We start from the raw sequence: 27,535 nt of genomic DNA, 5'->3' as shown, positions 1-27,535 counted from the left end.
GAGAGGTTAAACAACTAACCCAGTCTAGGTGTTGGTGTCCAGTTGTTTCATCAGGCAAGCACTGGCTTGATTGTTACTATGAGGGTATTTCATGGATTTAAATCATCAGTAAGTAGATTGCATCTGTGGCTGATCACATCTATAATCAATTGAGGAGACTGCCTTCAGCGATGAAGTTTCACCCAATCAAGTGAAGGTTTTAAAGAAAGAGCTGGTGATTTCAGCAGTCAGAAAGAAGAATTTCCATCTCCACTTCAGCCAGCCAGCTTCTCCTGGGGAATTTATGGAAACTTTCATTGGAGTTCCCAGCTTGTGACCTGCCCCATAGAATCTGTACTTGCCAATCCCCATGGTCATGTGAGCCAATTCCTATAATAAATCTCATCATATTTACCTATACACATGCACACGGTTGGTTCTGTTTCCCTGACTAATGCACCAAGAGAAACCCAGTTCTGATTTCAAGTTCTTCCTATTAAACACTATACAGAATGGGACCTCATTGTCTACACTGCCCCCTTGCCCACTTCATCACCACCAACCCCCTAACGAATGACTTTCATAGCAGGCCCCATTTTCTCAAAGCACACTGTTCTATATATCGTAACAGGGCCTATGTAAAGAGTTTTTTTTTTTCCTATCTGTTTCATATTTTTCCTCCTCCAAAACAATTTAATGAGTATTAAGAAAACAATTTAATGGGTATTAACAAAACAATGTAGAGGGTATTGGTTTTATTTGGTAGTTAATAAAACCAATAATCCATTTAAAAGATGAGATCATATCAGGTTTTTGTTATGAAAAAAATCAACTTTTACAAGTATGGTAATTTTCTCCCTTCAGTGTGTTACTAAAAAGTGAGAATTCAATTTAATTTGTTAGCCCCCGGGTTATAACAGTGATGTGGCTTCCACCATGCGGCAATCTCTCCTCTTTGCTATCTAAAGTCCTCCAAGGTCTTCCTTTCCTCCTCCATTCACTGAATATCTTTGGGGACTCACACTGAAAGGTCACCAGTCTTCTCAGACAAAATCAAGTCGGGTAAAACCTCACAAACAACCTGATTTGGCAAAAACAAAAACTAAAATTTCAGTGAAAAACTAGACCAAGCTGGAGATAGTTGTTTAAATGGAAAGGCAAAAAACTTTTTTTTTTTTTTTGCATATTTTCCCTTCAGCACCTATTTCATTTTAGGTAAGCATTTAAACATTCAGTAAGTTCGGATATACAACAAAGCTGCCAGTCTGCAGAGAGAACCCTTTTCACTGATGCAGCCTAACAAAAGAATCCTCTGTTTTACAAAGTCATTCATTTCAGGATGCCTTTAGTGATGGGTGTCTGCTCTTGCGTTTAAAATACGGTTTGATTTACAAGCCACATTTCAGAAATATATGTACCGAAAAAAATAAGATACTTTTTACTGAAAAGAAACTTCTTAGGGGAGTGGGAAATGAAACATTTTCACCAGAGGGCGCTGTCCTCACTGAAAGTAATGAATATAGTGTTCCTAATTTAAAGCATTTTGCAATCAAACCAGCCCAAAATAAAATCTTTTTTCCTTAAAAACCTTTATGATGAACAACAAAACCATCTTAAAATCTAACATTCTATAGTTAAATAAAATATAAAATAGAATTTTCCTATCCACATAGAGTAATGATAATAATAGTAGTACTTATTTATAGCTTTCTATGTGCCAGGCACAGTTCTAAGTACTTCACATGTATAAATTCATAACTTCCTCACACTATCAATAATCCCCATTTTACAGGTGGGGCAACTGAGGCACAGAGAGGTTAAGTAACTTGACAAGGTCACCCAGCTAAAATCTGGCTCTGAAGTCCATGTACCTAACCTTACAGAGAACTATAGAACCCCTATAGAAAAAGACTTATTTCTGTAATTTCACATCATTTTCTCGTGTACATAAATACATCCTTTTGAAGGGAATATATCACTAAGTTGACTTATTTGTCAGCAAATTTCTAGACTTAAAAAAATAAAGTAAGAATGATTTGCTCTTTTTATTTTTAAAGGTTGATAACAAAGAATGTGAAGCACAGGCAGAACTGTAGCTTGAAGTAAAATATTCTGAGTAAATCACTAATTATTAAGGCCATATTGCAACTTTCTAAGTTATTCGCTGGACTTTGGAGTTTACTTGGAATTTACTTGGCTTTCCCCATTATATTTCCATTGTTGGGACACATCTGCAATTCTCCATAGGCTAGCAACACACTTCATAATAGGCAAATGTTCAAATATTGTTGGAAAACTCCCAGAATAAAAGCCCTTGAAAAATGTATTGCCCTGCTTTTTTAGAAATCTCAAAAACAAGTTATTTTACTCAGCTCTAGGTAAACTTGAGACTGAACTGTTAGGTTACAACTACTTTTAGATGTGTTTTACTAGTACAACAGGGCTTTGTGTGTGTTTGTGTAAGTGTGTGTGCAGGCCAACTCACATGTGCCTTCAATAACAAGTTTCAAGTATTCCAGGTCCTTTTTAATTAGTCAGACCCACTTCCTATTTATTGCATGACTTTGTAAAATTAATGAGAGTACACAAAAGTTCATGAACAGGGACTGTTCATTCCAGGATTCTATGTACTGGCAACACACTGATAACAACCTGAATATCCATCAGATGGGGACTAGTTAAGTAAATTAATTACAATTTATTAACATACTCGATGATTAGGCAGTTTTTTTAAAGAATGAGGCAGCAATCTATATGTATGGATATAGAAATGAGAAATGCAAGATGCAAAATAGTGGGTATAATATGCTCGCATTTCTTTAGAAGCACACACACACACACACACACACGACTGGAAACCTAATGGGCAACAAGAATCAAACCAGGTGACTGAAGAAATACAGATGAGAGACTGACTTACTTTTTTAATACTCCCTGAAGTGTCTGAATTTTTTGTTTTTACAAAGTCTATAAATGATTTTTTCCAATTTTTTGTTTTTACAAAGTCTATAAATGATTTTTTGCAATTATAATTAATTTTAAAGTTAAAGTTAATACTTAAATAATCAGTTTATAGAATTGTTGATGCAAGTTAAATCATTTAAAGAGACCTCCACCCTATTCTAACACCAACTAATTTGGGGTTTGTTATATTCGCATCCTCTTTCTACATGAGCTCTTTTTTTTGGACCAAATGACTCAAGGAGACTTTTGGTTTACCACTGCTGGTAGAAGCATTCATGCCGTTTTCTTTGATCTGCCTTTTAGATAAGGAACACAACAGAGTTTATTCCAAGTCATTTTCTTTTTAAATATATTCTACATCTGCAAGCTTTAAACCACTAAGTCCAGACTTCTTGGAAGAATAGACAATATATTCACTTGAAGCCGACTCAGGTCTACTTGAGTTCATATTCACTTTGGCCAAGCCACAGTAAGAGGGAAGGGAAGCCAGGAATAACTCTTCCATTTTTATCCTGTTCATTCCTGAAAATCCAACAGGAGATTCTTTTCACTCCCTAAAATCAACTGTTTTGTGTATAAAGCAGTATCTGGATAGCTGCTCTTAAATGGAAATATGTGAGAACTGCACCATCTTTAACAAAACCTTAATACCAGCCTCTTTCGTTTTTAGCCCTTGGGTGGGGGGAAAAGGAGGATGACTACCCAAAAAAAGCTGGCTAGCTGTGTTGCTGCAGTCTACTCACGTACATATGATTATCTCTAGTGGGCATAATTTTAGTTCTTTGGAAGTAAAGGCAATTGGCGGAAAATGTTTTCTAAAATCACACCTAAACATTCTAAATGAAATGAAAAGTGAGCCATATTATCCCAGGGCAGCTATGGGAGAAGCCACCTGCAGATTACATAATGGTTAGATGCATTCTAAAGTCAGATCGCCCTCACTCCAAACTCCAGCTCTGCTATCCACAAGCTGTGTGACTTTGGAAACACTTCCTCATTTATAAAGTGGGACTTCTGTTACTTAGTGTGGGGTTGTTATGAGGATTTAATGAGATAAGTCATGAAAGCACCTCCTCTTGTGTCAGCCATGCATTATGCAGCAATTCATGAAGGGAAGAGAGGGATCTGAGGCCGGAATTGTGTCCTTTGGCAGTCTTGGGGATCAAATTCATGTAACGGGGTCTGCACCCCACTTACCATAATCTGGAGGAGGGCAGAAGGCCAAGGTTATTTTTCAAAGAACTCCAATAAAGGCAACTGGAGAAGGATGGTGGAACTCTAGTGTAGACCCAGGTAGCAGTATCATGAACTGGGTGGCAAAGAAGTCAAGAAAAGAAGGCAAAGGCAGCAGGAGGGTAATATTATGTTTAACAGAGAGAGGAAAAAACTCTCTCTGGGCTTCTGAGCTCCAGAGCCCCTTGGTTGACTACTTGTTTATTCAGATAAGAGTAAAATTTTGTGCTTACCGAGATTTGGCTGAGACACTGCCATGGACCGCTGAGGCACTGGCGTGGAAGTGGCAGCAGGGTGGAGGTTCATATGATTCAGGGGCTGATTCATCGCCTTCCTAGGGTCTTGCCATGTGGTGATTTTTTCTATGTGACTAAAAGAAGGAAAACAATTACCTTTTTAATTGCAGGCATCATTATCACCATCACCTATAACAGCACAACAGTTAAGTGAGCTGGCTTGTGACTGACAAATTGTGTTTGTTCTCATCCAAGGTCAACACGATTTAGTTGTCCAGGCTGTCCCTAAGAGCAGCAAGTGGATTTCTGCTTTAACATGACAAGCCCCAGCTGACCTCCCCTCAGCCCCTGAGGAGCCTGCATTCCCCAGCACCTCAGGATCTTCACGGCCAACCAAGCTATGGATGCCACCATGTGAGCTCCTCTCCTGAAGCAGGACCTGCCAGCCTCACACACTCTTTCAGCTCATATCATTGACATAAGGAAGATACGGCCGCCTCTACTCAGCCAGAGATGAGGACCTTGGAACCAACCTGGTAAACACGGCATTACCGAGCTCTTACTAAGTGTTAGGCACTGTGATGTCCACACAGGTAATACAGAAAATCCTCAACAAGCTTATCTTCTACCAAGCAAGGTAACAACTACGTATCTGGAGGATAAAAATGAACAGGTAATAAGCGTAAAGAAAGTAGGCAAGTGCCAGTTTATGGAGAAACTTAGATGTTGAGGTATGAAGGTTTCTGGGGCAGAAAACATGATTTGACTTTTGATCACATTCAATTTCTAATGCTTGTTACTATGACTTAATTTTAGAGAAACCAGCACAGCACAGGCTTCTTCCCAGGGTTCTCCCACATGTCCTTAGAAAAATGAACAAGGGACTCAGCTTTGCCTACCACCTCCAAAACCGCATCACAAGTCATTCCTGGTGGCTTACAGACTCTCTCCCACTCCACCAAGCTCCATCTTTTACGAGAGCTTATTATCTTTTTCTTTCAAAGACGAGCAGATTCATCTGATGCCACTATGTTGTTTCATGAGCAGTATCAAAGTTCTATATTCATCCATCAAAGACAATCAACTTTGATAGCAGAAACTGAATGTTATCCCTTGTTCTGGGCTTTGCAACTAGGTTTGTCTCTTCCAAACTTTTAGCAATGTCAACCCCCACACACTGTTGACACTTCCTTAGACACACATGAAAAGCAATGCCATTGCTCTTTCTATTCAACACGCCTTAATTTCAAACAACAATTACTTCCTTTGAATCTTTTTTTTTAGGAAGCCACTATTCCTACATTAGGTTTATTCCTCAGTGCAGAAACCCCCTCGCAATGGAATTGTATTTGCCTTGTTTTTATTTGCTGCTCTTCCCCCACACTGCCACTGCTAAAATTCTTCTCTAGATTTCTTCATCCAAGACTTGAAGTTATTGCCTCACACTGTTGGCTGTGGGGAACTTATCCATTGCCTTGAGTGAAAACTTGGATGCTTTCTCTAAAAAAGGCCTTTTATTGAGTGTGATGAAAAAGTCAGCCTCGGTAGCTACAAGGGAGGAATAGCAAGTGTAACTGTTGAGTTTCAATACTGTAAGAGCCATCCTCAGTCTTCATGTCAAGAAATAGGAAAAGAACCCAAAAAATAGACAAAAATGAACTGGGAGGAATAAAAATAAAAGAGGCAAGACTATCTTGTTAAGAAAAACATAAAAATAGATGGAAACAGAACTAAGGAGATGAAAATCATCTCCGGAAACATAAAAAAATAAAAAGAAACAATGGTCTTAGTGACATCTTCAGCTTAACAATCGTAATCCTATTGAAAGCTTTCATAAAGTCCTTTTGTGAAACTTCTGGGCATGTGAAAACTCATAGTCAGCCTCAGGGATGGGGGCGTCACAGGCCTTCAGAGTAAGAAACCAATTGATGAGGATGTCAGAGTTAAGAAAACTCCCTTTGGCAAGGTAATTAGAGCTAAGAAACACTCTGGCCATTCCTTCAAGACCTGTACTATTAAAAAATGTATTCCAAGGTAGGCACGTGCTACATAAATACTTCCTGCTACGGTACTAGGAGCAGGGAAGGATCCTCCTTTCCTTCATGAACCTGTTCTAGGTCTCTGACACCAAGATATTGATGCTATGCTGGAATCAACATCAGCACAGGACCCGCTGAGATGCAGCAAGCTTATATGGTTATGATGGAAGACATCTAAGGACCCTGCTGTGCTCAGAAACTCAGCTATCAGTGGTAGAAATACAGAAGCCAGAATGACGCACTCCCCAAAGGCTGGTTCTCCTCTCTTCCCCAGTGCGGGGTCATGACATCCCTCTCATCCTGAACAAGTGGGCTGTGGCTCCGGAATCTCATGGGAGCTGGAGCATCCAGCACTGAAAACCCTGCTCCTGACGTAGAAGGATGACGCCCAGCTTGCCAAACAAATGTCACTGCAGCCTTCCGGGCCTCCATCCCCGGGGAACGGGGAACGAGTGTGAAGCTTCCTGTGTGGACACTCCTGCCCTTACCCTGACAGACCTGGCCCTGAAGACGTACAACTCCCCCGTGGCTTGAAGTTCCAGAACTCCCACAGCACTGTGGGAGCCTCTGCAAGGCCACCCTCCAAACTCCACACCCTGGCAGACGCTTTTAAAGGAGTTTTGTTCCCAGCAGATTTGTTAATTAAAAGTGTCAATCACTCCAGTCCCCAAAGACTAGAGTACAAGGGAGTGTCTCTCTTGAGCACCCGGCTCTCACTGCTCCAAAACAACTCTGAAAAGAAAGCCACTTAAATTCTCAGCCTCTGCAGACTGTCGACCCAAAATGAGCTTCTAGTCTTATTGCGAAGGCCCGGCTTCTAGGATGCCAAAGGTGGCTCCTAGTCTGAAAACAAAAAGTGCATGCTCATATGAGGCACTTAACACACCGTTGATGATTTGATTTGAAAACTAAATTGCCCTATTGTTCAAATCATTTAGTGCTTCAGCCCCCACCTCCCAAAGCCAGGATACACAACTCTTTCATTCTGCTGTCTCATCTCTGCTCCCTCTCACAAACTTACTGAGTCATTTCCTTTCTCGTATTTCTCATTGTAACCTTACTGTTTGCCAGGACCTGCAATTTACTAGATTAATCCCCATTTCCCTACTACTCCCACCTCCTTCCTGGTTTCACTGAGTGTACTTCAACAGAAAGTCTCTCTGCTGTTTTAAAAGCATAATTGCCTTTGTTGCATGGTGGGTATGGAGTGTTGTAAACTTGAAAATTAAAAAAAGAAAAAGAAAAGGAAAAAAAAGACAAGTCCTGGAATGTTCACAGCAGCCTTATTCATAATAGCCAGAAACTGGAAGCTGCCCAAATGCCCATCAACAGGAAACTGGATTCATAAATGATGGCGTCATCACACGATGGGATGCTCTACAACAATGAAAAAGAACGAACCACTGCTACATGCAATAACATGGATGAATCTCCCAGACATAATGTTGAGCAAAAGAAGCCAAAGAGAGAATCTACTTGATGATTCCCTTTAAATAAAGTACAAAACTGGGCAAAAAGGACATCTGTTGTTAGAATTCAGGATAGTGGGAGGGTAGCAGCTGTGGGCGGGGGGGTGGGGGGGGTGGCTCGAGAGAAACTCCTGAGAAGTTGGAAATGCTATGTTTTTTTGAGCTGAGGGGTGGGTGCCCAAATATGTTCTAGTTGTGAAAATTCATTAACCTGGGGGGAAAAACAGGATAATTTCCCTAGAAAAATCATACATACATCATACATTGTATAAATGTATAAATATTATAAATTATATAAATGTATAGACACATATATTCTGAAAAAATATATGTGTCTACATTTGTATATCCAATCTACCTATACATATATTTTCTATAAGTACATATTCTGTATATTTTTCAGATTTGAAAATGGAATAAAAAGGAAAAATATATACTATTTACCATGATATCTTCAAGCCATAGGGCCACTGGTCATTTTTTCTTTCTTATCTAAACTCTTCTGTACTTAATAGGTTTTTAGCAGTGAATAGGTATTGTTTTCATCACCAGTGGAAACAACAATACTTATGAAGGTACGAAAAGGAAAACTGATGCACGGATATACTGGACATAGGGTGTTAAAAAGTTATTAAAGATAAAATGCAGATTTGGTTTTTATTTTCATGTGGCCAAAGTAAGAAGGGGAATGGAATCAATTACCTAGCCTCATGTTGTTTATAAAGAAAAAGAATACCAGTTCCTCCAGGGAAGGAAAACTTTTCTTGACACTGAAAAGTTTTTTTCCCTTGGACTTAACAAAAAAAAAAAAGGTGAAAGAAAAAAAGAGAAAATCCCTGCAAGGATTTCCCACGGAGGGCACTGGGTGACATGGTGGATGAGGCGCCTGTAACAGACGTCCCAGGGGGTGGTCTTTTCTCTTCCCTCAGGGGCTCATTGACTACGACTTCCTTCTTTCACAGTTGCATGAAAACCAAACCGACTCCTTGCCTCCAACCAGCATTATGAGAGTCCCTTCTTAGAAAACTGCCCAGGTCAGGAAACGGTGTCAGCCCCCAGAGCCTGGGGTTGGCCAAGGTGCAAGGAAGGGCAGCACTTCTCTGATACACCTATGGCTGGAAATGGCAGCTTATGGAAAACTGTGTTGTGTGAAATAATTTCTCCCTCTCATAGTAACATTTTTTTCGACAAAGACAAATTGGGAAAACCATATTTATTTATTACGAAAACTCTAGCTGGTGGCAGCACCACCATGCCCCAGTCACCTTCCCCTCCGTGGCCGAGCCCCTCCCATCAGTCTTGCAGGGATTCCCAGTGTTGCTGCAGTTTCCTCCCCTCCAGTCACTGCGACCTCCCCTTCATGACCCTGCACCTCGCTGAGTTCAAATGCCTGCAGGCTTCCCCTACTCCGGTCTTTCTAGTTCTCCTCCCTCCATCCATCCCTGGCACCCTTCCTCTCTATCTAACAGTTCCATCTATATCCCACCTCCAGACTCAAACCTCCAAGGAAAGCTAGGATCTCAGTCACCCCTGAGTCCTTGGCCCTCACTGACCATGAAATAAAAGTGGGGCCCCGGAAAGGCCGCAGTCTTGGAGTCACTCACACCTGGGTCTTATTGCTAGCTCGGATCCCGTGTGACCTCACTGCACAACCACTTAACCCATCCAAGTCTCAGCACCAGTATCTGTGAGACAGGAGGAAAACAGACAGCAAATGTACTGGTTCCCTGTTGTGAGGGTAAAGTGGGTCTGTTCCGGGCATCTTACGACGGCCAAAGTCACAGACTCTAGGAGCTTTCTAAACTCACTGAGCAGCAAATGCATGGAAGGCAGCTCTAGCCTCAAGCTCAAAACTGGCAACATTTGGTTCAAGTTCATTTGACAAGCACGGATTGTCCACCTACCATGAACAATGCACTGGACAGGTATAAAAGTGAAAAGCATTTTGCAAATATAAAACCCTGGCTAGAGGCAGAAGCATTAGAGGCAAAGATAAAATCTTAGCTATAAAAATAGAATGCATCGGCTTCTTACCGCCCAGGAAAAGGCCTGGTGCTTTTGGATGAATTTACCCTCCAGTTCATGACCTATTACACTAACTTTATGGAAGGAAGCCACGCAACAAAGACTTTCTCAAATAAAGAAGGCCTATGTAATACATTTTGTATTGCTGGAAGCATACAAAAGATATAAAAATAGGAATGATTACAAGTGCATCATTTTGAAGAAAAAAAAAAAAAAATTAGAGTTCCTAGCAGCACTCTACTTATTTCTATGGGCAGAGATTTAGTCTTCAAATATGTGTTTTTTACCTGCCCCTGCCCCTCGCTTCCACTTCTTTAAATATATTAGAGTTTCATATTAACGTCAGATGTTTTTCAGGGCTCCCTACCATCAGGACAGAGCCATTAGGATAGGATTTAGAAGCAGCCCCCAACCTGTCTCTTTTACACTTTAACCACCTAGATAGGTAGTTAAAAGAGAACCACACCACTGAGGAGAATTTAAATGCAGCCTGAGGTGATAAAACCAAGGCCGATAAATTCAGTACTCAACTCACACTCAGTGCTACATTTCTTTAACCCCCTGGTAATCCCAGTTCCTCCTTAATCTCTTTCTTCACTCCCTTTAATTATTTGTGCACTTACATTTCTTTCAATAGAATGGGAAGCTCTTCTGAAGACAGAAATGACATAGTGAGACACAGCAAGATACTCTGCACATAGTAGGCACTTCAAAAGTCAATATTCCCCTAACTTCCATAATCTTTTCAAGCCCAATTTAAGGTATACAAAATCATCTTACATTTCTAAACCAGACTTTTTACTAAGCCATTTCACTACCCTTTTAATGTTATAACAAGAGTATATAAAAATTGCTAAATGAATAGCTTTGCAACTTGCTTTTTGTAAACCTTCCCACCAGCTCAATTAAACCCATCACTGTTAAAAATGGAAACTGAAACAGATTTGGATGACGTTGATAAAGTCTGAGACAGGGCTTGCCAAGTAAATTTGACCTGCTGTAAGCAGACAACAAATATTACGCCAATTTTTAATGTTGTACCAGATGGTGAGAAACCTTTCCCAAGACTTACATTAAAATTTTGAAATTTTTCCCAGTTAGAATTAGAATACAAATATGCAAAAGCTTATTTACTTGTTAGTTGTATTTCAGAGATAAATGCTGCCTGTATTTAAATTAAATTAAACAAGCTAGCAGTATGTTGTTATTGAAATTTCAAGACCTAAGAAATAACATCATATTTTGCATTTCTTTGAGTGGCCCTTTTTATATTTATGGATGTGTTTTTGTTTTTGATTTTACCAATGGTACTTAGGTCTTGCAGCTCACACCAGAAATGAATCAACCACAAAACAAAGACAGCTGGAAAACACACATTAATTCTACCAGACACAGATGTGCACTATTTTTTCAGGTACTTCCTCTGCTGTCTCCTAAAACCAGAAGGCAGTGGGAGCGCCATCGCAGTGGGTACTCAGCTCACCACCCACATCTAAACTGGCAAACAACCTGAAGCTCTCACAGTAACCACCCAGTAAACTGTTCCATTCTGTTTAGCCTATCAGCCTGGTCCCCGCTGGATAACAGGGAATTGGCTTTTGAAGTTCAATACACTGACAACTGGAAATAAAGTACTGCCTCGTCACACGGCTGAAAGACATACAGCTTATGTTTTATTTTACTTCCAAAGCGATCAACCTCCCTCCCAAGTTACCATTCTTTCTACTGTCACCCCAACTGATGACTCCTTGTCCCAAAGCAGCTATCACCACATTATAATCCATTACAATTCTTCTTCCATTATGCCCAAATCCTAAACAGCACCATCTCTTGCTACGCCTATGCATTAGAAAAAAAAGGATACGAAGAGGTAAAAGTCAGGCTGCAAATGTACATAGCTGACACACCCATTAGCAAAACAATCATTTCGTTCAGAATTTAAACCCCAAAGCTATAAAAACCGACTCCTGTGCCATACAATAAAGATGACTGGTCACATAACAGAAGTGTGCCGGATGAGAGAGCCCATCCTTCTTTGAAACCACAAGGAATTTATAGTTAAAAGGTTTCGGTCAGATTTTCACTTAGGCAACTCATCAAACACAGCTGCAGTCTATGACACAGGTATAATACCTCATATAAAAATAAGGGATTTTTTTAAGGATCCACTAATAAAAGACCATACAAGATCAGAAGCATTATTTTGGTGTAAGCTTCCGGTCTCCACCATTCACTTGCCAATTCAAAATATTTCAGAGTTCTCTGGAATTCTGAATGAATGGTAGGGATTTTATTTTTAACTATCAGGCTCTAATCCTCAACTTCCATCACAGCCTTGCCAAGAAGCCTCCACTAGTTTAAATTAGCAGCAGTACTAGCAGTAGTGGCGTGAAAGGTCTAGGAGTACTTCCTCCATGTCCAGCTGTGGTGATATATTGGACTCAAATCTTTTCCACGGAGCACTACTGACATTTTTGCAGACTCAAACTTGCTCAGTCAGGGTAGAAGTTGAGTCCAGCAGAGCTGCCACTAGCTCCGCACTGTGAGCAGACTTGGGACTGTAAGACTCGTGGTTCCTGCAGGACTTTATTTATCAGAGTTTTGTCCCTGGGGTGGGAGAGAGGGGGGGATGCTATGAATGTGCAGCTTCTCGGATAAAACCACTTTGGGAAACCAGTGACTCATTAGCAGGGCCCCACAGTGTGACTCACAGGCCTTGTTTCAGAGGGTGAGCAGTCAGCCATGCTGTTAGAGACACCCCTTCATCTGCTCCGAGCTCCCCATGTCACCCAACACTGGTAAACCTAACTTCACCTCTGCAAACTGAGCCAAATTCTTGCTTAATCTCATTTTTCCTATTCCCTGAAAAAACAAGAAAAAGAAAAGGACTGGGAGTTTTTGTTCGCTTGTTTGCCTTAAGGCAGGAGGCACACTGAAGAAATCTGCTTGTGTATCTGGCAATTTTATTATCAACACCAAGCTTTTTATTCTCTTCTCACGTCAGGATCAGTAATGCCATTTACAATCTATAAATCACTTTAAGTTTATTGTGTTGAAATGGAGCAAAATTATAAGAGTTTATTTTGCTATGTTTTACTATTTCCAGATACCGAGTTTTACAAAATATGCACTTGGTAGAGTCTTTATTCCACTTTTCCCCTTTCTCACAAAGACATGAGATTGGGAATAAGGAGAAATGGAGCAAGATGAGACTCTTTATGAATGTGTGAATTCTAGAATTATTGCTAGGAAGCATTCATCCATTTATTCATTTGATAAGCATTTATAATGGGAGCTGTATCTTCCACAGGGATTTGGTTCCAAAATAAGTTTTGTTGAACATGGTGAAAATTACCACCGAAAATCCTTTAAATGGTCCATAATGTACAGGATACTAGGTTTCATATATATTGTATTATCTTTCAATAAGTCCAGCAGAGCCAGTTAATTCCAAGGTTAGTATATGATGCTGTTTTTTGTGGAAGATCACCAGATGAAGTGATGCTCTACCCAAACACATATGTTGAAATTTGCCATGCATGTAAGTATTGAATTAATGCCACTTAAATATGCATGTGGTACTGAGTGCCTGCAGTGTCTTTTGGTCTTTTGCTCTGGATGACCATAAGAGAAGATGACCTCACATTGGCCCTCTAGGAGGTGACAATCAAATTGGTGGGGAGGTAGCAGCAGTGAAATACTGAGATCTGTGGTGGTTAAGAGCACAGCTCTGCTGTTGTTATTATAAATGGTCCACAGCCTGTTATTCTTGCTCCATAGCAGCATGTTAGATACGGTCCTCATATGAACTGCATTTGACATCTGGGAAGCAGCTTTAAAGTTGCAATCAGTTCTAAAAAGAAGTTTGTTTCCAAGCCATTGAACTACTTTACATGCTAAAACGCTTTGGAAATTGTTTTTCCAGGCTCTCCATGTCCCGACACGTGTTTTTAACATGTTTTTCCAGTTGCTCTTAAATGGGACATTGACACACTGCTTGCCTGCTCCTAAGCCACTCCAAACATAAAATATCTTAAAGCCAGAACTGTGATGCATTCCTTTTTCTTCTTTCTAATGGGGACAAATGTCACTTACCAAAACTGAGGGCAAGGTCTCCTTAAAAAATTCTTTCATGTTAACCTAGTTTCTCCTCTATTCGTGTGAAGAGAGTCAATTCCTTTTGGTTGGTTGTGTGTGCATGCGTGTGTGTGTGTGTGTGTGTGTGTGTGTGTGTTAATTCTGGGAAGAGGATGAGCCACCCCTTGGCTCGACTGTCAGAGCCACTTTCTGCAGACATTTGAAAAGCATGACTGTTACTAGAAGTAGAGAAAAGGCTGGCATGAGCCCCAAAATCTGGAGAGAGGGTAGAGGGGCCTTTCAGAGTCAGGGTTCTATTATGCAAAAGATGATTTGAAGGAATGAAGACAGAAACCAAGGCATTAAAATGGACCCATTTAAGCTTCTGAGGCGGGGAAAGAGGGGCCACCAAAGGACCTTGAAAATAATCACCAGGCAATATCATTTATGTTTTGTGTTTTAAACTCAGTCCACAAAGTTTCTTAACATGTATTTCTTGGCATCTTTGACTGAAAGTATGACCCATATGAGGCAGAGTGGTATCGTGGATTTGAACCTTGCCTCTGCCATTAGCTGATTAGGAGACCACTGTAACTTTACTTGACATCTCTGAGCCTCAGTATCCTCCACTATAAAATGGGCCTAAGAACATCCAATTCATGGGGTTGTTATGAGTATTTCATTAAATAACAAAAGTAAAGCACCTACCACAGTGGCAGCATACATGACACTCTTTAAATATTGGTTCCCTTCCCTTCCCTTATGAAAACCTGTCCAAACTGTTTGAAGGGATGTGAGGAATTAGAAGCAAAAGAAAAGCAAACACCCTAGGATACAATGAATCCAAGAAAATGGGGGAAAATATTGGTGGGCTTTAATTTACTATACAAAACAACAGATATACAAACATACCTCTCTTTTTTTGTGCCTTCCTTTATTGCTCTTCACAGATACTGTGTTTTTTTCAAATTAAAGGTTTGTGGCAAAAAAGTCTATCGGTGCCATTTTGCCAACAGCATGTGCTCACTTCCTGCCTCTATGTCACATTTTAATAACGTATGTACTTTTTTTTTTAAGACATAATGCTATATTGCACACTTAGGCTACAGTATAGTATAAACAAAACTTTTATATGCACTGGGAAACCAAAAAATTCATGTGACTTGCTTTATTGCATGTGTCTGGAACCGAGCCGCAGTATCTCCGAGGTGTGCATTTGCCTCTATGTGATTTTAGGCAGTTGCACTGGCTAAGTAATAATTGACCTAGGGACAAAAATATTCTTAAAACGCAACACAGCTACGTGGCCCACAAGCCTCATGCTCCCCCACTTTCTGCATTATAATAACTCTCAGATCCAGTATGAGAAAAGCTGGCCATGCATCCAGTTGCAATTCCTTCAGCCCCTCTACCCTCTCTCCAGATTTTGGGGCTCATGCCAGCCTTTTCTCTACTTCTAGTAACAGAAGGCACTAGATTTTCAGCCTCAACTTACTAGAAAGGGGATTTTAACTTGAAGTAAAAATAAAGATAAGATTGAATGCTAGCAAAAGATTTTTCTACAAGAGAAATGCTCAAGAAGTTTTAGGCTAATTAAATTTTTAATCATTTACAAGGAGAAAAGAATTTCAAAATGTGAGGACACAGACCAGGCACAGAGAAAGGCAAGAAGCTTTGAAGCTTCTGTGACTTCAACTAAGGGAAAAACATAGTTAGCCTTAAGGGAAAAAACACATACTGTAGTTTTATCCAAAACATGTTTACACAAATTCCAAATAGACTAGTTTTGTACCCAGCGGTGTATGTTGACTTAAAAAATGTACTATTGCTTTAATTTTGCTTCTTTAACAAAGTATAAAAAATATGTATCTGTTTCAATTATGACTTATTTTCCCATCCAAAGCCCCTCTTTTCCTCGCTAAAACAGTTGATACAAATTCTCATATAAAATAAACCTCTATTTTGTGTGCATATAATTCTTAATTTTGATATGATTTTAAATTTATAGGAAAGTTGCAAGAATACACAAGGTACTCCCATCTACTCTTTATCCAGAGTCACTAACTGCCACAAATATTTTTAAACGTGGCTCTGACTGAAAAGTAGCATTAGAATAAATATCTATCTTCAGTATAATCACTTAGTGACAGTAATACTTTGGCTGATCTGTTTTCTAACTTTGAAAACTGTATTCTACTCAATAACAAATGCAAGTTAAAAAAAGATAAGAATGCAGGGAGATTTTTCAAAATAGGAAAGAGTCATAGTTTGGTCAATTTATCAATTCAACTAGAAGTCTCCAAATAAGTCTGCTTAGAAGTAGAGGAAATATTCATGAATAACGTAAATTCTCAGATAAATGTCTTTCCAATATTTGGAATGAATGTTCTACTTATTTAGATGTAGATTTTGAAGAAAAAAATTGTAAATATTAACTATCCACCTCATTCTGTGCAGACTGTATGATTTAAACAAAAGAAGAAAATCCACAGCTTCAAGAAAATAGCTTTAAACATGTCCGTAGGTTTTCAGTGTTCACAAAAGAACCATTTTGAATAAGACTGACAACATGCAGCCTTAACTAAGGGTCATTTTCACATATTACTCGACTTGGTACCATTTTTCTGTAAGGTCATTTGCCAATATGTAATAAAAGCCTTTAAAAAACTTTGATCCAGCATTCACTTATACTAAGATATGGCAGAAATGGCTGGTGCTTCTGAATATCTGCTCTCCCCTTCTTCTGGACAATGAAATACAAATAGAAGTGTTGAGTGAGACTTCTGAGGAAGCTCTTTAAATGGAAGGAAAACAGACTTTTCCCCTTTCTACCCTTCCACTTTCCTCCAGCTCGGGATATAGCCATGAAGGCTAGAGCTACAGCAGCTTCCTTGAGTCATGAGGAATGGAAGCCTCACAGTGAGAATAACAAAGAAGAAAGACAGGTTCATTTAATGCCATCAGGCCAGCCCTTGACTGACTGACTCCAGATTTATTTAATGTTAAAGAGAAAAAAAAAAACAACTGTTTCACTTCACATCCCTGTTAATCACAGTCAAATATAATTCCCAACCAATAAAGAATACGCCAAATGTATGTGCAAGGATGTCTACTGCAGTATTTTTAATATTTTAAATGTGTGGTTAAATAAATTTTGGTACAGCCATACAAGGAACACTAAGCAAACATTATAGATGACATAGATCTATATTTGTAAAAATGGAAAGATGTCCGCAATATACTGCCAAGTGAATATTTTGGTTCATTTGGCAATATATAATCCCATTTTGGTTCACCTGGCATATAATAGTCATATATATATGGGAAAATGGGTTTTAGATTTCTGTGTACTTTCTTCATTTTGTTGAAGTATTATTTTTTTAAGCAGAAAAAAGAAAACGAGAAAGCTGTCCTCCCCTCCCAAATGAACCCACTTCATGTTTAAAAATAATGTTGCATTTCACATTTGAACACATAACTGCTAATTACACTCCCTGAAAATAATTCCACAGCTCGAGTGTAGGGTTGAAAATCTTGACAGTCCCTTAACTGTGAGTTGAAAAGTGTCATCATCATGCTCCTATGAATGCTTAGCCTAAAGGTGTTCTGAACCAGGGAGGGGCACAATAGGTGAGGGGGAAAAAAAAAGAATAGAAGAAAGGGATAAAGAGGATCAAGGGCAATTCTATAATTAAGCAATATTTTATAGCTGCTTCTGGCAGCTGTTTGAGCAAGTGGAAGAATCTGAAAGAGTCATCAGCAGACAGAAGGAGCCCTCTCCGTGCGCAGATCAGGCGGGGCCTCTGTTCTGCCACACTGTCTACACTGCATACGACAATCTGGGGCGTCGTATATCCAGCACCTGTCAGCCTTGGAGACTCCCAGCTGCGGAACCGTTAACTGCTGTCATCTGCCTAATCCAGAAGGGAGAGGCACTTATTGTATCTAGAAAGAAAGATTAGGGTGAAAATATCTTTGATTGTCCTTGTGAAGGAGAATACATGCCTCATGTAACTGTGTGTGTTTTCCACTTGTCCCCCCTGGCTTTTTTCTTTTTTTATTAAAGGAAGTTTCATGTAGAAACCCACCCATGCAGCTGTATTTTTTCATTTTAATTATATATTCACTGCAACTAAAGAGTTTAAATTTAGTCTGGTGACCAACCCAAGGCTCCTTTTCATCCCACCATGAGGCACATCCTGTCTTCAGGCCCTTTACGCAGTTCCCATTGACTTGCAGAGGAACTCAGCGCAGGGAATGAAAGGGGATAGCGACAACAGTAAACGTCAGAGGAAATGGTATTTTCTCTCCAGGAGGCATTAAGATTTTTCCTTTCCATGAGACTTTTAAAAAATGGCATTCAGAGGTCACTCCGGTGGACATCCTTATGCATAATATAGATAACCCTTTTTAGGTTTTAATATATTGGAATAGCGAGAAGTAAATACCTGAAACTATCAAACTGCAACCCAGTAGACTTGACACTTGAAGACCATTGTATAGCAATGTAGCTTACAAGGGGTGACAGTGTGATTGTGAAAGCCTTGTGGATCACACTCCCTTTATCCAGTGTATGGATGGATGAGTAGAAAAATGGGGATAAAAAACTAAATGAAAAATAGGGTGGGATGGGGGGGTGTTTTGGGTGTTCTTCTTTACCTTTATTTTTTTTTTCTTATTTCCACTTTTTCTGCTACAAGGAAAATGTTCAAAAATAGATTGGGGTGATGAATGAACAACTACATGATGGTACGGTGAACTGATTGTACACTTTGGATGATTGTATGGTATGTGAATATATCTCAATAAAATTGAATTTTAAAAAATGGCATTGAAATTGAAGACTCTAAATAAGCTGTCAACTTCTCTTAAATTCCAACTATGGATTGAGTGTAGAAGGCCTGAGTAAAAAGTACTCAGGGAATAAACAACTGAATAAAGGAATTAATGAATGAACATACTTAATGTATTGTCTTCAGCAAATCCATTTTCCTTCTCAGTCTCTGTATCAAATGACTGTATTCACATCTTATACACCTTTGCCTATGAAGTACTCATAAAACTCGTCCAGGAAGATTTGTTCTTTATCTGTTCCAAGAAGGACACAAATGCTAGAGAATGCTATGATAGCCTCTAAAACAGATTAAAACATTGTCAGTTTGGGACAAATATTGTATGATTGATTCCATTTCAAGTGAAATACCTAGAATAAGCAAGTTCATGGAGACCAAAAGTAGATTGCAGGTTACCAGGGGCCAGGAGTGTGGGGGAGATGAGGAGTTATTGCTTATTGAGTATAAAATTTTTCTTTGGGGTGATGAAAAAGTTTTGGTAATAGATGATGATGTAGCACAATACTGTGAAAGTAATAAATACCATTAAATTGTACACATGAAAGTGGTTAAAATGGGAAAATGTGTCATACATAGGTTTTACGTTTATTACCACAATAATTGTTTTTTCTTTTAATTGTCAGTTCATACTTGTTTGACTCAGCAAGCTGGTGGACTGAGTCTCTACTGGATGCTACTTACCAAGGATGCTAAAAGTGCCCCATGTCTGGCGGATAGTAGACAATAATTAAATGTTTGTTGAATGAATGCAAGAACTGGTAATAATATTCATAGTAATGACTCAGATGCATGAGTCATGATAATAATGATCATATCAGTTATATGTCCTAATAGTCACAATAGTAATAGCTGGCATTTATATAGCACTTTACGGCTTCAAAAATTATCTTAATTTGATGTTCACATAACAGGTATATTAATCTCCATTTTTCACATCCAGAAGCTGAGGCAAGAGAAGTTGTTAAGTGACATAGTTAAGTTTCTATGTGGCAGAACAGGGAGTCAAATCTTGTCTTACAGTCAGGTCTGGCATTTTTTCTATGCATAATATCGCCTATGAACCAAAACAGGCTGAAGAGCAAAACCTGAACTTGGGAAGGAAGGAAAAGTGGGTATGCAAAGTCAGTGCCACCGATAGCCTAGCTTTGTCCTAGAACAACATCTCTTGCAGGCTCGGTCCTTCAGAGGAAATGGCCCCACGTGATGGTCTCTTCCTCCTCCCGCGTCAGTAACACATCACCATCTCTCCTGGTCCCTCCTGAATCCTTTGAGTCACGTAGTGTAGGAACTGGTCTGTGAAGCTGACCTTTCAACTGCCTGGTTTTAATCAGGCCCATGCTGTCAAGAAAAGAGACTCTGGTGACAAATTAGTCCCACATGGTCCCATAGTTGATGTTGCGGAGAAAGTACAGGAAGGCATACAACTACTACTTTACAAACATTTTTTCAAAAAATACAAAATAGAACCCAAACTCTCAGCTGTGATTTAAAAGGAAGAGGTAAAAGGACTCTGAAGTTGGGTTTGAAAATGCAAATATAGCCCCAAATAGGAAGGGAGCCTCACTGGAACACTGAGCCAGAGCTGGGGGTGTGAGTTATAAAGGCCCCTCTGGAAAAGTCAAAGCCTGCTTCTTTAGAAACTAGCCTTCCACAATAACAGCTTCTGCCTGCTTGCTGTCAGCTTTTATTAGTGTTGACTCCTGGGGAACAGATTTATATAGAGGTTGATGTTTTATAAAATAAATATGTTCATTCTATATTAGATCACTAGCTTCTATAATTCACTACAACTATAATTACGTAACTGAAATTCAACATGTACATTAATCCTTCCTACTTAACTTGAAAAAAAATAGTAGTAAATTCCAATTTTCCTCTAGTTTTCATAATAACATTTCACATTTTTAAAATTTACACAAACTGCATTTTTGTGATGTGTTATAAAAAATAGTTATATTAGAAGACACATTTCATTTGGGATAGGATTTGAAGTCATTTTAAGCGATACTGAGAAAAGGTTCACATTTCCAAACTTAGACACATAAAAATGTGATATTAATGCAAAGGTACAGAAAAAGGTACAAATGTTAATGTATCATATGTTGCCCAATGTGATAAAAGGTAGAAGCCTTTTATTACATTGAGAAGTAATCAAGGGAGAAAATGATAGAGACTACTTTACATGACTATCTAAATGAGCCATCTATAGTTTCTTAGTTTGCCCCCAAATGTTCCTTCCACATTAAATTTTTGCCAACATGATTCTACAAAGGCAGCTAAGGTAAGCCAGGCAACTGAGCTTTAGTCTGGAAAATTCCCATAATATTGAAAATATTTATCTGATGAAAATGGAAGTGTATGCGAAGGAGGAGGTATGGGAGATGGGGCAATACTAAGTCATTGTGAGGCAATGAGGGAAAGACGCGTCTGAGTATACCAACCGAGCAAGTGCACTTCAACCCAAACTCTGCTTCTCAGATAGCAAAAGCTTTGGGGCTTGGCCACACTGAGAGGAGAGACAGTTATCCAATAGGGCAACTTCAAGAGAGTTAGTCCCAGAAGATACCCCTCAAAAAGCATTCTCTTATCAAATAAGTTTGGGAAACACTAAATGTTATATTTTCCCTCCAAGAAATTTATACATTACACATGCAAATAAAAGGCTCTAGATTTAAATTAGCTTAACCCAGCATTTCCCTAATTTATTTTAAGTTTAATTCTTTTTTCACTTAATCATTAATACCCTGTGGAATACATTTTAGGAAGTAAGTTACAGAATATATTGTTTGTGGTATTTATTCCAAGCACGGTTTCATATTCAATTCAGGTGCACGATCTGAACACCCACTACACTTCAGACATTATAGCAATATTTTCAAATTCAACTGACCACAATTAAGAAACTACAAGCAGTTCCTATTAAGAGTCAGTGAGCAAAGGTGAGTATGACACTATGAAGTCCTGGTTCCAAAGCATTCCACAAAGACAAAGTTTATCCAAAGCAGAGCTAATAAAGAAATAGAGAGCTGGTGATGATGAGCTAGATTAGACAGATAGAGATAAGTAGGTAGACAAATGATAGATTATAGTTAGATAGATGATTGGTATATGATAGATTAGCTATAAATAGATACATATAAATATACATAAAGTACAAACACAAGTCATATATGAAAGTTTGAAATTAAACCTGAGTTTTTAAAAAGTGAACTGAATTGTTTGCACCCAGAAGCTTTTAGCCTTCACCTTTGTTTTAAAAGCAGGAACCTGTGTGTATCCACGGGTGTACTTGCAAAATGTAGCTTCCCTTGGCTGGAGGTCACAGCTGCTGCAAAACCCTCTGGGTGGCTCCTCCCCATCCCCTTGAAACAAGTGGTGGGAACCTAGCACAAGGCCATCAACCCAGCTGTTCAATCTTACTTTCTTACTTTAGCAAGTCACTTAGCCACTAGGGCATGCCACGTTGAAAACCATGCCAGTGAAGATAGACTACTATCCCCGTAAAACAACCACAGGCACACAGAGTCAAGTCACAATACTGTGCCCACTGTCACATCACCAGGACACAGAACACAGGATCCACATGATCTGATTCACGTGGGGTAGACCAGTGAAGGAGGCTTCACCAAACACCACAAATTAGCACGCCTCCGGCTCTCCTTAGTTCAGCTCATTGTAAAGATAACCTGTTAGCAATGGCAGAGCCAAACAGTCTACCAAACAGTCTCAAGTCTAGAAGATCATGGAAACTAACTAGATCATGGAAATCAATTAGATCATGGAAACCAACTCAGGCTCAAGAGACGTGCACATGCACTGCGCTGTCTGTAGGCTTCATTGTTAACATGCAGGCTGTGTGCTTTTCCACAATCTTAATGCACTGTGCAATTTTCATGAAGCCCTCATAACATAATTACTTGTGTTTAATTGGCTGTACATGCCCCATCCTAGTTCTCTTTTTTTTTTAACTGCATGCTTCTTGTAATTACTTGCCCAAAAGCCAGAAGATTTCAGAATTATTTGACTGTTCATTATCCTTTGAGCGTTACTAATTAAAATAATTTCCTTCAGTGAAAAGAGTTGCTCTTTTTTTCCAGAATTCACTTGGACACTGCTCACCACAGAGGAGAACTCTAAGAATGCCTTGCTAAGCTCCCCTGTAATTGACTGCCTCCATTGTTAACATATGCGTGGACTTAAGAAACATTAAACGACTTACACAAATGGAGACAAAATGCCCTTTGAGTTCTATTGATAACTTAACCTTTAGCGTTTTTGGATGAAATCCCAATTCTCAGAAAGCAGGGGGAGCCACTGAATTACACTATTATGCAAAACATTGTTGTGGGAATTATTTCATGTGAAAAACATACACAGCATATCATTTTAGATGGCTTGGATTGAAGGTGGGCTTTCATAATTCCTAATTAAAATATACATATCTTTTAGGTTTCTCTCCTTCGTGCTCCCTTTTTCAGAACAACAGAAGTAATTTTCAACAGGGCCAACAAACCCATGCCAGGGCCAAGGGCTGGAAGGGGACAGGGAGGTGCTTCTTGGAGCTGGGAATGTTTCTTGGTCTGAGAGCTGGCTAAATGATTAAGTTCAAATTATGAGAATTCATCAAGCAGGATGTTTACGATTTATATACTTTTCTATACATATGATATACTACATTTTTAAAAGTAATTAAAAGAATAACCTCAATTTTTAAAAGCAATTTTAGAAAAGAAAAAGGGATGTGGGTTGCCAGAACAGAATTAACACTGTGGTTTATTTTTCTACTTTGCTTTATTAAAAATGGTGCAAAACGTGTACCTGGCTTGAACAAACCAATGCAAAAAACACATTTGGGACAATTAGGGAAACTTGAGTATGCCCTTATTAGATGAAATTAAGAAATTATTGTCAGATGTGACACAATAAGAAATTCACAAAATCACTTATATAGTATTCTGGTTAAAAAAAAATATTAAACCAATTTAATCATAAGGAAATCATGCAGAACAAATACTACCTGGATTCTTAAAATTTAAAAAGTTAAATGAAAAACAAACAAAATGGCACGTAGAATGAGGGGACAGTTTTGAATCAGAAGACATTAAACAAACATAATTAAATGCAACACATACACAGCCACAAAAACTTGGAAGAACTGGGGAAATTGAATAAAGCCACACATTAGGTTATATCATTGAATTAAGGTTAATTTTCTTAGATGTGATAATGGTGTTTCCCATTGTGTAAAAGGATGTCCTTATTCTTAGGAGTTGCGTGCTGAAATAGGGGGAAATCTCATGGTATCTGTAACCTGCTTTCAAATGGTTCAGTAAAATAAAGGATACATACAGACAGCAACGTGGCAACATGTTAACACCTGCTGAACCTCGATGAAGGAAGGTTACACTATTTTCAACATTTCTTCAGTGTTCTGCTTCAAAAAAATCAAATTATTATTAATTTTGTTCAGTATGAAAATGCTAAATGTGTATGAAGGAAAATGCCCTTATTTTTTCGAGATACCTCCTGAAGTATTTCAGGGTAAAATGGCATCTCTACTCTTTGCTTGAAAATACTTCTGTTTAAAAATGTGGCAAATGTCAATAATCTTTAAATCTAGGAAAAGGGTATTATTCTCTCCACTTGCATGCTTGAAGATCTGTATAATAAAATGTCAAAACAGCAAGTTTCTTCTCCCTTTAAAAACAAAAAATCCTTTCCAAGTCTTTTTAGTCTCAAGTTATTTTTTTTCAAATTTGGTATAATTCCTTCCCAATTAACCTTCACATGTTTCATAGTTCTCCCTAAATGGAAAGAGCTCAGAGAGCACAATGGTCTTAGAATTCTGGTCCTTTGTAAATAAAGTCAAATGGCACACTTCCCTCTCTCCTCCAGCTGTAACAGTAGTTTGAAGAAGGGATGGCAGGTGTCCTTAGAGAAGTACTGAAGTCTGTTTGGAGACCTGAATGTTGAGGAGTTTTCCAAAGACAAGCCCTCATATTCCTGCCCTGCTTAAGTCACTGCCACTGCTCAACAGCGCTCAGGAATTCTCTTTTTTATTCTGGACCTTGCACTTCCAATGCCCTCCCTCGACCCAAGCAAGCCCTGATTCCACAACTCTGCCAGGGAAATCACTCTGGTAACCTTGCTGCCAGGTCAGTGCACTGAATAACTGAGAAAAGGAGCCCACTCCTCTTCTTCAGCACACTGACCTCGGTAAGAAAGAAACCGGTGGTTTTAAAACGCTAGGCAATTGTGGATCACACTCCTTTTATGCAGTGTAAGGATGGATGAGCAGAAAAACGGGGACAAAAACTAAATGAAAAATAGGGTGGGAGGGATGATTTGGATGTCCTTTTTTACTTTTATTTTTTATTCTTATTTTTACTTTTTCTGGTACAAGGAAAATGTTCAAAAAATAGATTGCACAACTATATGATGGTACTGTGGACAGTTGATTGTACACTTTGGATGATTGTATGATATGTGAATATATCTCAGTAAAACTGAATTAAAAAAAAAAAAAAAAAAACGCAAGGCAAGAGTAACTCGAGTGCAGTGAGCCTGCAAGAGGACCTGCCCCTGATAAGCATTTTCTCTGCTGCTATGACAACAGTTAGCAAAAAGCTCTCCGAAGTGTATCTAATCCCATAGCCCCAGACTTCGAGACTATACATAATAGGGACTGTCTGGGTAGTCAAATTAGAAAGAACCTGGTGTGAAAGCCAGCTTTGCCACTTACTAGCTGTGTGACCTTGGACAAGTTACTCAACCTCTCTCTCTCAGTTTCTTTACCTGCAAAATAGGGATATAGCAAAGTGATTAAGAGGGTCTGGAGCTCAACTGTCTCTTTCCGATACTAGCCGCTACCATTTAGTAATTTTGTAAACTTGGGCAAGATACTTACTCCCATTGCCTCAATTTCCCACTTATACCTAAGATAGACAAAGATCTTAAAACAAAGTCAGGCAAATTAAGTCATCAATAAATGTTATCTACTATTATCATTAAAACAGAAATAACCCTTAAAGTTATCTTGAGATTAAATTTACTGAGACATGTAAAACTCTTAGCACAGTGTCTGCTACACAGTAACTGTTTAATAAATGTTAGCTATTATTATTGGACTTCCCAATAACTCTGCTGATATTCGTATTTTACTGATAAGGAAAGAGAAGATCAAAAAGACTCAACGACTTTCCCTCTGTTGCATGCTGACAATAATGACTCTATTCCATGCTGCTTCCAAAAATTCTCTATGCCTCAAGGATGGAGAGAGAAAAACTAAAATGAGCGTTTGAAGAGGTACTCATTATCATCAGGATAAGCACTCTGAAATGAAGTTTAAAATATAAAATAATAAATGATGGCAACAATTGATTGTCCTGGGAACGACAGCTGGAAGAAAAGAAGCCCGACCTTGGACACAAGTGCACTTCACTTTATGCCACCAAAAATTCATGCTGGAATCTTTTTGTTGTTGTTGTTTGGTTTGTTTCAATCACAATTTTAAATGCATGGAGGGAACCTCTTTTGACAAATAATTTTGCATCAAATCTTTTTGAAAAGTGAGTGGTTATTTTTCCTAAAGGAAATAAGCCCCTCATTTATAAATATGATTGTAGACAGAGATTTTTCTGTATCTGTTAAACTCAGAATAAGCATTGTCTGTATTCAAGTAAATGCATCCCTTCAGGTGGATACTGTTGGTCCATCTCAAGTGAAGAGTGACAGGTACCTACAGGTGTGACCGTGCCTAAAGCAGGGTTGGTGTTTGATCCAGGTGGAGTCAAAAAGGCAAATTCTCCCAAAAGATGCCTCATACTCTGTCTCTTTCTCAGCAGCATGTCACATTAGGAGTTAACAGTGTGACACATCATAGCAGAACCAAAGTCAAGAATACATGACTGAGAGCACATTCTTGAAGCTACTGAGTACCAGCTATCACCCATATCACTGTCTCATTTAATACTCTCAATAATCCAGGAGGGAAATTGTTTCCAGTTTATGAATGAGGAAACTGAGGCTCAAGGGGTTTAGAGACTTGCCTAAAAGTCCCATAGCTCGTACATAGCAAAGGGATTGGGACCCAGGTCTGCCTACCACCAAAGCCATCTGAAATTTTCTTTACTCTTCTTTTAATGTCCCATTAAAGACAAAAGAGGATACTCAGATTCTTAAGAATCAGAATCTAAAATTAAAAGGGAAAAAAAAAACCAGTTTAAAGTATTAAGCCCAGCACTCCATGGACTCTGTGCAGAGCAAGACGCCACTTTTTAAACAAACGCAGGCCGCTGGGTTCCCTGCCCAGCTTTGCTTACTGTGCAAGAAACTCCTGCCTGGTTTGCATGCACAATGGCGGCCACGGGCTCGGGTCCCCCTCAGGCTGGCCTGGGCCAACTCACCACCCCAGTATTAACATTTTTAGGTCCAATCACAGTTGGGAAGGTTGACTGAGATATTGAGAGAGAGAGAGAAAGAGAAAAAGAAAAAGGGGCGGAGGGAAACGCATTCCTCTCTCACTATACTCTGTAAGAACGTGATTCAAATGCTTAAACAAGGAAGAGAAAACTAGTTTCAAAGCCACTATAGCATCCGAAGTTAGTTCAAGAAAATTAACGCTTGCTTTTAGCTACTGCCTTTCTCCTACAGAATGAATT

General features: G+C 39.0%; 1 protein-coding gene across 1 annotated transcript in view; it reads right to left on the bottom strand.

Moving 5' to 3' along the window:
• WWTR1 (WW domain containing transcription regulator 1) overlaps window positions 1–27,535 on the bottom strand; it is a 127,147-nt gene that overhangs the window by 46,567 nt on the left and 53,045 nt on the right. The window contains exon 3 of the mRNA XM_037842915.1: window positions 4,410–4,546. Coding sequence (XP_037698843.1) covers window positions 4,410–4,546 — 137 coding nt within the window. The remainder of the gene's footprint in view (window positions 1–4,409; window positions 4,547–27,535) is intronic.

Source organism: Choloepus didactylus, chromosome 1 (genome assembly GCF_015220235.1).
Source record: "Choloepus didactylus isolate mChoDid1 chromosome 1, mChoDid1.pri, whole genome shotgun sequence".
In the NCBI taxonomy this organism is placed as follows: domain Eukaryota; kingdom Metazoa; phylum Chordata; class Mammalia; order Pilosa; family Megalonychidae; genus Choloepus; species Choloepus didactylus.
The sequence above is the reverse complement of the archived record's forward strand: the minus strand, read 5'-3'. Positions and strand labels throughout refer to the sequence as shown.